Genomic DNA, 12882 nt, shown 5'->3' on the forward strand with positions numbered 1-12882 from the left:
GTGAGTGGGATGTCTGACCGGCAGTCAGCCATCCCCCAAGGGGTCCTGGATTGGAGAGCATGTAGGCTGGGCTGAGCGGACACCCCGCCCCCATGCACAAATTTTGTGCACCTGGCCTCTAGTCTATAATAATAAAAGGGCAATATGCTAATTAGATTGGACATCATTCCAGACAAAGCCAGGCCTGGAGGGAAGCCCAGATCCTGGGTGCCAGAGGTGGGGGGGGGGGGGGAGGGAGGAAGGCCTACTCTTGCATGAATTTCATGCATTGGGCCTCTGGTAAATACATATGGTGGTTAGAGAAGGTATAGGAGTTTTAATTACATATCACTCCATTCTTATTCTTTATCTTATAATAACAAATAATATAAATCAGAAAAATTAACATTTTAATTGTTATGAAATACAGCCATATTTTTGCCTCATTAAGTATGAATATAGAGAAATACGTTTGGAAGTAAATAGGAAAAATAAATGTCTTGTCAAAGATATTTATCAGATAATATCTGAATAAGCATTTTACTTTTATAAAGTAATTTTTACAGAGAGAAAGTTTAACATTTTTCCTTGTTAGAAGTAATATTGTCTCCAATTTTGTTTTTCTTATTATGACCATATAACAAAGTGAATGTTAACAGAAGCCAATGTTTAAGTTAAGTGAAAATTGCAACACATTCAATCTGACATACCTGAAATTATACATAAGACTTATTTTGTAGTATACTAATTATATGTGAATAAAGAGTTCAAATAAAAGCCTACAATTAGTATTTGCTTTTATATATCTGATTATGTCTGTGTTTAGTTGTGAGCAAAGAGAAAAATAAATAAATAAAACAAGAAACTACTGAGGCATCAAGGTGTGTATATAGTGGAGGAGGTCTGAGTGAGGATTTCCTCTCCCCCCCCCCTCCATTTCTGTATGGGAGATACCTGCAGCTGGAGATATGAGAGCCCCCAGAGGACGTCTCCCAGCACTCAGTGTGAGCCCCCAGAAGACAGACCTATCTGTCTCCCAGCATCCATTGTGAGGATGAAGTGGGAATTCTGGTTGAGTATAAGCTTGGATAGCAGGGCAGGGGCAGAATGACAGTGTTATTAATGAAATGTCTGTGTCCACTTCAAAATTCATATGTTGAAACTGTGAAACCAAGTGCAGCTCAATTTGGAAATGACATCTGTAAGAAAGTAATTAATGTTAAATGAGGACATTAACATGTGGCACTGATTGGATTAGTCTCCCTATAAGAAGATATACCAGAGAGAGAACCAAGATGGTGGCATAGCTAAACACCTGTACTTACTGCCTCTCACAACCACATCAAAACTACAACTAAAAGACAAAACAATGATCATCCAAAACCACAGGAAAGCTGGCTTAGTGGTAGTTCCACAACTAGAAGGAAAAAAAAAATGCATTGAGACTGTTAAGAGGTGCAGAGATGCGGAGGTGCGGAGGTGTGGAGGTGTAGAGGCATGCGCGAAACAGACTGGCAACTGGGTGTGCTGTTGTTGTTTTTTTCAATGTGGAGGGAGATACAAGCTCCTGATTGCTCTAAATTCTAGTTCTGGGTGAGACCCTGGGAACCCAGACTCATACAGGGAGAAACTGGACTGTCTGTCATTGGGCTGGAATGTGAGGGCAGCTTTCTCTCACAGGTCCTTGCAGTGATCATTATTCCTGGGTGGGCGCATGGGACATGGAGATGTAGGAACCTCTCCGGTGCAGAGCTGACTGACAGCCATTGCTATTTTCTCCGCCTGGGTGATTCCCAGAGATCCTGCCCCACCCAAGCTGTGTGCAGCAGCTTTTGCATATGAATGGCCTGTCATTTTGCTATCTAAAACTTTACAAAGTGCAGCTGTGTCAGAGAGCCTCAGAGCTTCCAAAAGAAGGCCCAAGGCTAAGCAGCAGCAGCCAGCCTTGCTTCATAGCTGGGCTTCATCTGGGAACATACAAACTTCAAGCAAAGAGGAGGAATCTGTGGTCTCTCTGTTGCTCCTGCTATGTGGCCTCAGCAGTGGCTGACTTTGCACTTCCTTGGAGATCTAATAGCCAGTGTACCCAGTGGGCAGTATGAGACCATACCTGATTACAACTCTTCACATCCATAAGCAACACACTCAAGGGGCAGAGTCAGTGAGCACCAAAGACCCAGTGAAGCAAGTTCTGATCCATAAGGGTGTCTTCAGCACAGAAATTCTTCCATTGTAGACACAACTGGTCCTCACAGCCAATTGGTCTTGAGGTCAATTTCTCTCAGTGACACCAACAGCAATCAAGGTTCTATCACAACAAAATTGTGCAGACAGCCCACAAAGGGTACACCAAGAGTGTACACCTCAGGTGATTGGGGAGGCTGAGCCACTGGTCCCTATAGAACACCTACCACACAAGGCCATTCTATCAACACAGGGAAGCAGCCAAAATAAAGAGACAAAGAAATGTGTCACAAATGAAAAAATTGGAGTAAACCAAACTACTGGATATAGAGTTCAAAACCACAGTTATAAGTTTTCTCAAGAATCTTCTTGAAATCTCTGAGTAACTCAGTAAAACCTTCAAGGATCTTAGTCAAAATGCAAAAAAAAAAAAAAGGGGGGGGGGGGGGACCAGTCAGAAATTAAGCATACACTCACTGAAATAAAGAATAATATACAGAAATTAAACAGTAGATTAGAGGATCCAAAGAATCAAGTCAAAGGTTTGAAATATGAGGAAGCAAAAAGAAGAAGAAAAATCTAAAAATATGAAGATACTGTAAGGAGCCTCTGGGACAACTTCAAGTATACCAACATCTGAATTATGGGGGTGCCAAAGAAGAGAGAGAGCAAGATATTAAAAACCTATTTGAAGAAATAATGACTGTAAACTTCCTCTACCTGGTGAAAGAAATAGACTTACAAGTCCAGAAAGCACAGAGAACCCCAAACAAAAGAAATCCAAAGAGGAGCACACCAAGACACATTATAATTAAAATGCCAAGATCAAAAGACAAAGAGAGAATATTAAGAGCAGCAAGAGAAAAACAGTTAGTTACCTACAAGGGAGCGCCCATACAATTGTCAGCTGATTTCTCGACAGAAACGATGCAGGCCAGAAGAGAGTGGCAAGAAATATTCAAAGTGATGAATAGTAAGAACTACAACCAAGATTACTCTACCCAGCAAAGCTTTCATTCAGAATGAAAAGTCAGATAAAGAGCTTCACAGAAAAGAAAAAGCTATCATCACCACCAAAGTAGTATTATATGAAATGCTGAAAGGTATTCTTTAAGAAAAGGAAGAAGAAATAGGTAAAGATAAAAATTATAAACAACAAATACATATGTATCAATAAGTGAATCTAAAAATCAAGTGAATAAAAAAGTCTGATGAATAGAATAAACTGGTGAATATAATAGAATCAGGGTCAGAAGAGACTGGACAAAAATCATACATTTATGGATGAGGACAGTGGAGGGTTAAGGGCAGAGGGTAGGGTGGGAACTTGGTGGAGGGGATCTATAGGGTGGGAAGAGGAACAATTGTAATAATATGAACAATAAAGATTTATTTAAAAAAGAAAAGAAAAAATAAACATGAAGACTGGTGAACAAAGGGAGAGAGGAATGAAAAACAGAAAAGTGGACTAAGAAAGGCCAAGAAAGTCAGGGAAAAGAGACCTGGGTGACAACATGTTGAAGAATCAAAGAAACTATATATGAGGACAGTGAGCCTCTTCCCTTTTGCATCTATCACCATACATGCCACAAAGAGTAAATGTTTGAGCAATACCCTGAAGTTTGGCAAAAGGAACTTTCCCTCATTGTTATACCCAAATATTTCTTTCTTTTTTTGTAGCACAATGGTTTTCAGAATGAGAAGCATTGGAATTTCCCTGTCATTACTCTTCACTGCTTCTGTAGAAAAATGTATTACACTATATTTAATTTGCAGTAGCAGTGGGGCCAGGAAAATAAAATACTCAACCAGAAAAAGAGAACCATGAAATATTCAAAATGCATATGTTCATCTTCTCAACAAATTGCATAAAATTATAGGACAAGCAACCAGCAACATTTGATGAAAAAACAAAGAAAGCATCTCTCCTTTTGTACTCTGATATGACATCTCTCACATCATCTCCCTCCTCATTTCCTACCTCTCCTCAGAAATTCATTTTCAGAAACAAATTATAATCAAATGAATTGGGCTAATAGAACTCTAAACAAAAGTACTCATTTGCTTCTCTATTTCCTCCCACACCAAAAGGAATTCATCATAGAAATAATGAATCACTGAAGCTTTGAGATTCTAGTGGGCAGAGCATGGGTGTCATTGTCACCTGCCTTATCTGCTTCCCTGGTATGATTAGGAATGATACACACTGTTTGATTTCTATAATGATGGTAATTGTGATAGAGTAGATAGGGTTTCCTAAGTTACTAAAATATCCTAGGTAGGAACCATACCCCCAACTAAAACTAAGAGAAGAGCTAATACTTGAAAAGTTGGCAGCAGCGTTTGACACTATCTCTGAGGGCCTCTTTGACTTTGTCATTCCGGAGAGTGAAGATGAAAGGGTTCAGGAAAGGAGTCACCACAGCAATCAGCAGTGATGCTATCTTATTGTACTGGGCTGCTTGCCTTTGATTGGGTTTCACATAGAGAAATAAGCAGCTGCCATATCCAAGTACCACAAAGGTGAAGTGGGAGGCACATGTAGAGAAGGCTTTCCTCCTGCCAGAGGCAGTGGGGATCTTAAGGATGGTGGAGATGATGTAAGTGTAGGAGACAATTACTGGTGCCAGAGAACCAATGATGATGAAAATGGCCATTAAAAAAAGAATAAACTCTGTGAAAAGGCTGTCATCACAGGAGAGTTTGAGAAGTTGCCCTCGGTCACAATAAAAATGGTCTAACACATTTGATTTGCAGAAGGTCAGCTGAAACGTGGCATAGACTGGCCAGATTTCAGAAAGGAACCCAAACACCCATGACACAATTACCACCCAGATGCAGGTGTGACTATTCATAATGATGCTGTACCTCAATGGGTTACAGACAGCCACATAACGGTCCACAGCCATTGCTCCCAGTAATGCAAATTCTGTGGTCCCCACAGCAAGGTACAGGAAGAGCTGGGCAGCACATCCAGTCAGTGATATTGTCTGCATTCCAGGGAGCATCAACCCCCGAAGCAAGACAGGGATGACAATGGATGTGACCAGGATTTCCAAGGCAGAGAGGTGGCCGAGGAAGAAATACATGGGGGACTGTAGACGTTTATCAACACAGACAATCACAATTATGACAGTGTTTCCCATTAATGTCACTGAGTAGAAGAAGAAGAAGGCAGCAAAGAGGATATGGTGTAGTTGCTTGGAGCCAGGGAAGCCAAGGAGACAAAACTCAGTGGCACTTGAATGATTGCTCATCATTTAGTCCTTGTTTCTGCTCCTTGTGAAACTCAGATATCAACAGAGAGGTGGCACTGCTCCACATGGTCCTGTTCTCCTGTTCTCAAAAGAAAAGGAAGACATATTAGGATGAGAAACTATTTCCTCCTGATGATCAGATGAATTGCCCCTACTACTATGCTCTGCACAAAGCAGACCTAAATATTGCCTCTTAAAATCTAGCTCAAAGATTGTTGTCAGAAAAGGATGACAGCAGATTCTTCTGTGTTAGAGAGAGGAAAACGTTCCTTGTCTTTTTCCCCCACTGAAAGTGGCTTCTCCAGGGGATGGAGGATATTACATTTGAAAACTGAATCAACCAGCCTGAAAAGATTCTGGGATTGTTCTATTTCCTCTTAGGTTACTGTATCATCCTATATAATAAAACCTTATTGTATCATCCTATATAATAAAATCCTATATAATAAAACCCTAATGTACAAATCCACTGAATAGTAGAAGACTGGTCACTATGTCAAGCACTGACCACCAAGGGACAGATGCTCAATGCAGGAGTAGCTCCCAGGTGGTCAGTGCACTCTGACAGTAGGAGTGTTGCTCCTCCAGAAGCCAGGCTCAGGGTTGGTGAGCATAGAGGCAGTGGAAGGAGCTAATCCAGCCTCCATGGCAGCACTAAGGACCCCTCGGGGTCCTGGACTGGAGAGGGTGCAGGCCAGGCTGCACTCACCCACTGACTCCATGCACAAATCTCATGAACCAGGCCTCTATATTATGATATAATGGCATTCAAGATGATGTTCAGGATAGGAAACATTGAACTCAGCCCTCATCACACTGGTACTATACAGACTCACCTTAGGACCAGCAAAAAAAAAAAAAAAAAAAAAACCAAAAAAAAAAACTCTGCTTTTCCATAGATCTTATAACCTCCATATCATATAGCAGCAAGATGTCCAATGGGAACTCTGGAGCTTGGGATAATTTCTTGGAGCTGATTCATTTTTCTCTCTCTCCATTTTCTTTCCAAAGTCTTGGAAGAAAGAAAAGATGGCACAGGGCCATGACAAAAATAAATCTCTACCCTTCACTTCATCCATTCCATTACTCAAATATCATCAAGGCAGAGGACTCTTTCCAATTCCTCTAACTCCATATAGTAAGGACTTCATCAACTTTGGACTCCTGTTTTCTTCACAGCATTTATTCCCTGATATTAAGTTATGAGTTTAATTATTTTATTCATTAATTCACATGGGGGGGAAAATGCTGCAGGAAACAAATATTCTGCCCTGTTGATGTTCTATACTTGTAGAGGTAGAGGCTTTACTATACACAAAATAAGTAAATAAAAACTTTATAAGATATTAGTTTATTAATCATGCCATAGAAAAAAAATCAAGGAAGAAACGAGGAACAGAAAATCTCTCTTTCTTTATTTGCTATTCATGTATGACATTAGAATATAATACCTTGAGGGCAGAGATGTATTAAATATAAATATAAATATAAATATAAATATAAATATAAATATAAATATAAATATAAATATAAATATAAATATAAATATGTATATTCTTGAGCCAAATCAGGATTGATAAATTTTTTTCTATATGATTACTATATGGACTATGATTAGTATATGAGATATGACTAAATAGGTCTTAGTCCTGACCAGGCCTGACTAGGCCATATCCCCTGAATGTCTCTCTTCTTGGTCTCCCTTCCTGCCTCATACTATAATAATCCTTTTTTGATGAAACCTCCCCAATAAGATGTGGCTCTTTTTCTGATGAGCAAACATATCTCAAGGACAGAACTCTTTGAAGAGCTCAGTGGCCTGCTTTTCCACAATCTCTGCAGGAGATAAAGAAAGATGACACAGAAGGATCCTGAGAGATGCCAGGGAGCTGTCTCTATCCCTAGCATCAGATCAGAGAAGACATGAGTCTGCTTTTTGCTGGGCACAGCAGACTTGGAAATGAACTTGTCTGTCCTGCTGCTCTCCTAGCCTACTCCTCAGGATCTAAGTGTCCCTGTGTTAGACAGCAACCAGACCCAGAACATCCCACCTTACTCTTTGCTCCATAGAGGAGAAACCTGATGACACTCACCTCTATGGAAGGGCTCCAACACCACTGCTAATGTTTTGCAGCACTCAGCCAAATCTAACTCCTATCTGGCTATTGATGAGCCATGCACAGGGGCCAGAGCAACTTGCTGCTGTCTTCACTCATGATGAAAAAGGAAACTGTCCTCAGATAGGAGCTTAGGAAAAAGCCCCAAAATAACAGTGCTCTGGGAAGCTGAGGGTCTCTCTCCCCCCTTCCCTCCTACTTCCCTCTTTCCCAAGAGGACTAAGCCCTGAGATACTTGTTCTTAACAAGCCCAGGTTCATGGTGTCCCTAAGCAATCAGTCTAGGGGGAGAAACACAAACTTTTAGTTATGCCCATTTTGACCAATTATGTTTCAGAACTTTTGAAACTTTTTGTTTCATGGGAAAACATAAAATCTCACCAACCACAGACTTCGCAATACCAAGCCTGCCTTCTCCAAGGCCCCAAAGTCTAAGTTCAAAATGTTTCAAAAAAAACTCTAAGGGGTCCCTCCTTCTTTCCTTCATCCAGTTCTCTCCCAGGACACTCTTAGCTGTTCAGAGCCAAAATCAGCCCCCACCTCCCAATAGGAGACACGAAACTGACCTCTAAAATGCACACCAATATCCACAAAAGCCTTCACAATGGTCTCACTAAAAGCCTTGACTTCATAAAATATCCCCTGTAAAGCCTAATTTCTCCACCACTTACTTTACAGAGGCTCCTGTTCCTAACCCTGTGTGCCCCTCAGAATACTATGGGGGGGGGGGTGCTACCCCTAAATTCTTCCCTCTCTGCTATTGTCTCAGGTTTCCACATATGTGCATCTGCATGCACTCCAGCAAGATTCATCCAGCCATTGATTTCTATTGAGTGTCCCTGATTAACACCAGCTGGGCACTTCAAAGCAGGGAGCGCATGAGGACAGCCCAATATAGAGCTAATTTTACCACCTGGAACAACTAAAAAATGCAAATTAGAAAGCTGCTTGAATCTGGAGGGAGACTGAAAAAGCGAGAGTCACAAAACATATATCTGGATTTGGGATTTCATTTCCAGTATATCTGTTACAGTAAGTCTGAGAATATCAGTTGGTGCAGAGGAGCATAAATTGGGAATAATCAATCTTCTTTACAATTTCTCAAATTATCCAAGTCCATCCATGTTGTCACATAATCTTAGATGGATTTCCTAAGCCTTTGTTTGCATATTCTTTACAAGAAAATGATGTGAAATTTTGTTTTACACACTTTTCTCTCTCACTTGATACATATTGTCCTGCTTCTTCTTTTGGTCTAATATTCACTATATATATATAATAGATGAAGAGTAAATACTTGTAGAATAATTGAAAGAATGACAAAAAAATTAATTCATATACCTTAGCTTTGTGTGTCCTTGCATGTATATAAAAATACAGTATGTGTATTTTTTCATAGCTTACAAACCACTTTGACATGTGTTTTCCATTTGTTTTTATACTAACAGTAATTCAATTCAATAAAGACTCTCTGATCACCCACCATGAGCCATGCATTCTTTCTCAGTACTGCCCATTAAAGATGAGAAACATGTTTCCAGGCTGGTGAGGCTCAGTCATTGCGCTTTGAACTTTGAACCAGAAGGTCTCACTTAGAATTCCAGTCAGGGTACATGCAGGCTCAGTCTTCAGTAGTGGGCATTCAGGGGGCAGCTGATCAATGATTCTCGCTCATTATTGATGTTTCTATCTCTCTCTCCCTCTCTCTTCCTCTCTGAAATGAAGAAAAATCTATATAAAAGCCATGGATTTTACCAGAGGTTTCCATCCGTGTGAGGTTGGACAGTGGAAATAGTATACTTACTTGTAACACATTGTGATAAGGGGTTTCCTGCTTATAAGTGCTGTGAAAGCCCAGAAGGGAAATGCTGATTCATGGGCTACAGCCCAGCAGTGCTTATGAACCATGAGTGAATAAGTTTGAGGAGAAACAGATATGAAAAAGAGTTGGTGAAAGCAGTGGCCAAACTCACAGTAGAATCTGGCTCTCCAATCTGATCACCTTTCCGTGCTTGGACGTTCTTCTTTCATCTGGATCAAAATTCTATTTACTAAACATTAGAATCTCCAGGATCTGATGCCACTAGACTCCCATAAACCCTTAATTGGTATGCATCCATCAAGTTCCATTGCAGTTTATAGTTCAGGTAACCCCAAACAGTGATTGTATGTTTCACATCCTCAATTGAAAGGAACACATACTGTTTCCAAAAGCAACTATAGAATCAGTGTCACTTTTAAAAATTTGTTTTTTGTCACAATAGTATCCACAAACATATGAAAGTTGGGGAATAACATGTATGCATGAGAGAAATATTTTTATTTGGTCTATATATAATGTTAATTGCATTTTTTAGATTCACACTTTCTTTACTATAGTATTGTACAATTTTTACCAGGAGATAGGAACAATTGATCTTATTGTCAGTTTACATAAGGTGATTTGATATTAGGTGATGGGACAAAAGGCAACAATCTTCCCCAGAAGTAGCTTACATGGGAACATAATTGTGGGGCACAGGATGAGATTGTTTGTAACACCCAGCACTAATTTAAATATAGGTAGAATCAGTGGTGGCATTTCATGACTCCCCACCTTCACATGCACCCACCCTCCACTTGTCTGGCATTCCAGCTCCAGAGATCAGTGCTCTAGGAAGCAATCATTAGAAAGATGAGGTTTTGAATGGCTAACACAAGAACCCATTGTCACACATGTAAATCCTGGTGGGAATCCAAAATGTAAATTTATTACTTCCAGGTGGGAGGAGTAACAAATAGGAAACTAAGGGTATGAAAGATAGATTGAGAAAACAAAAGAATCAAATCATTTTTCAAAACAAAGTCAGGCCTGGGTCCAGTAGTGACCCTGCATACAGAAGTTTGATGAAGTATAAAACTCTCAAAGGCCAAGGTAGAAAAGCTCACTGTTGCTGGTAGAAGGCCAGCAAAGGAAATTCTATAATTATAAAAGATGGTTTAAATGCATATTTCCTCTCCTGCCTCCTCTTAACTTACTTAAAAACATCTGTATAAAATAATAACTATATAATTGCATTTTTAAGTGGATAACACAGAGAGTTGAAACATATTTGTCAATAAAATGTAGGTAAGAACAAAGCTGTTTTGGAGTAGGAAAATCACACCAAACAGAAACTTGAATCTAAGAAATAAATAAGAGAAATAGAAGGAGTAAATAAATTTAATATTTGTTATATGTGTGTGTGTGTGTGTGTGTGTGTGTTCTCCTTTGTATAGTGTAATAATTGTAACAATTTATTATTGCATTTGTAGCTATATAAATATAATATGTATAATAATAGCAGAAAAGTGAAAAGGACTCAGAACTATACAAGAGCAATGTTCATTATAAATCAGAAGTCAATTCTAAATGAAGATGGGCCAAGACCGGTTTGGCTCAATGGATAGAGCTTCGGCTTGGGGACTGAAGGGGCCCAGGTTCGATTCCGGTCAGGGGCATGTACCTTGGTTGTAGGCATATCCCCATTGGGGGGTGTGCAAGAGGCAGCTGATCGATGACTCTCTCTCATCGATGTTTCTAACTCTCTATCTCACTCCCTTCTTCTCTGTATAAAATCAATAAAATATATTTAAAATAAATAAATAAATGAAGATGGAAGCCAAAAAAATAACATTAAAAAGTGGAAAAAAAATCAATGAAGAATGTAAAATGTTATACTAGAAAATGTTCACTTCATGCAAAAGTAATATAACTATAATAAATATGTTAAATGATGTAGCAGAAAAGGTAGATAACATGCATAAATAAAAGAGGAATTTCAGGTGAGAGATTAGCAATATTAAAATGAACCAAATAAAAATATTATACCTAGGTATTTGATTATTTTGGATGCAATTGCAAAAGGAATTGTTTTCTTTACTTCTTTCTTGTTGTTGGTATACAAGAAGGCAATGGATTTTTGCACTTTGATTTTGTTTCCTGCAACTTGACTATTTATCATTTGTTTATCATTTCCAGTAGTTTTTTGGTCGTCCCCAAAAAGTAAGAGTTTGACTTCTTCCTACTGGTGGGAATGTATAATAGATTGGCACAACCACTATAGAAAGCAGTCTGGCAATTCCTCAAAAATTTAAAAATAGAGCTATTATATGAACCAACTAAAGGGGAATATAAGACAATTGTGGGGGCTAGCAATCTGAATCCAGTATTCTGATGCCCATACTTGCTAGCTTATAATTAAGTCACTGTCCATTCCTTAGGCAATAATATGTTTTCCTAAATAATCCCAGTTTACAAAGGCCATAAATCAAAATTTAATTGCTTAGCAAGAGGGGATGAAACTGGCACCACCCAGGCCAGAACTTTGGATAAATTCTTACCTCCCCATTCTAACTGAAACTAAGGGGATAAAAGAAAAGCTTGCTCCATATTCATCATTCAGACTTTGGATAACTGACTGCTCTGAGTCACTGTACTAGTACATCTGCAAATAACGGTTTTTCCTGAATCTTCTGAGTACTTGTTGTGTGTTCTCTGGTCACCCCGTAAATTCTGCAACACAGCTATCCCACTCCTGTGTATATACACAAAAAAACTCAAAATCATTTATACGCAAAAGTATAAGCACCCTACATTCATTGCAGCATTATTCGCAGTGGCCAAGAGTTGGAAACAGCCAAAGTGCCCTATGATAGAGGACTGGATAAAGAAGTTGTGGTGTATATACACAAAGGAGTACTATACGGCCATAAGAACAGAAGAGAGAGTGTCATTTACAACAACATGGATGGACCTTGAGAACATTATGCAAAGTAAAATAAGTCAAACAGAAAAGAACTATATGATTTACCTTATTGCTGGAAAACAAATAAGTTTCACTAAGAGATGTTGACAGGAAGCCAGGAAGGCCAGTCAACAACCTTAATTGTTCTAACCTTTAGTTGAGATATTATTAGCTGATATTATCAGTCTCCACCTCATTTGTCCAGTGTAAGTTTCTATTATTTTCTGCCTAAGGGCTACATGTAAATTTCTGTTTATGTTGCCTAAGATGTTTTACCCAAAGCCTCAATAAAAGGGGATGGCAGGGCCAGAGCAGGAGTAGTTCTCCCACTAGAGTTGGACTGCCGCCTGGCCCCCCATAACGCCAACTTGAATTTCTTCAAGTCTCAAGTCTCTTCATTTGTGTACAGTCCTGCTCCAGAACTCAAACCCTGAATTGGAACTCTTTCCACGAGGGTTGTGAAAGACATTCCTACACCTTATATGTGGAATATCAAATTAAAACGTATAAATATAAACAGCAGTGTGGTGGTTGCCAGAGGGAAGGGAGTTGGGAAAGAAAGGGTCCTAATATGAGGGGA

At 39.3% G+C, this 12882-nt stretch overlaps 1 protein-coding gene across 1 annotated transcript; it reads right to left on the bottom strand.

Annotated features, from left to right (window-relative positions):
* Positions 1-4478: 4478 nt before the first annotated feature.
* LOC118714564 (olfactory receptor 9A4-like) lies at positions 4479-5423 on the bottom strand. The gene has a single exon (XM_036429941.1). The coding sequence runs from the start codon at positions 5421-5423 to the stop codon at positions 4479-4481; it is 945 nt and encodes a 314-aa protein (XP_036285834.1).
* Positions 5424-12882: the final 7459 nt, after the last annotated feature.

This window comes from Pipistrellus kuhlii, unplaced genomic scaffold, assembly GCF_014108245.1.
Source record: "Pipistrellus kuhlii isolate mPipKuh1 unplaced genomic scaffold, mPipKuh1.p scaffold_m20_p_10, whole genome shotgun sequence".
In the NCBI taxonomy this organism is placed as follows: domain Eukaryota; kingdom Metazoa; phylum Chordata; class Mammalia; order Chiroptera; family Vespertilionidae; genus Pipistrellus; species Pipistrellus kuhlii.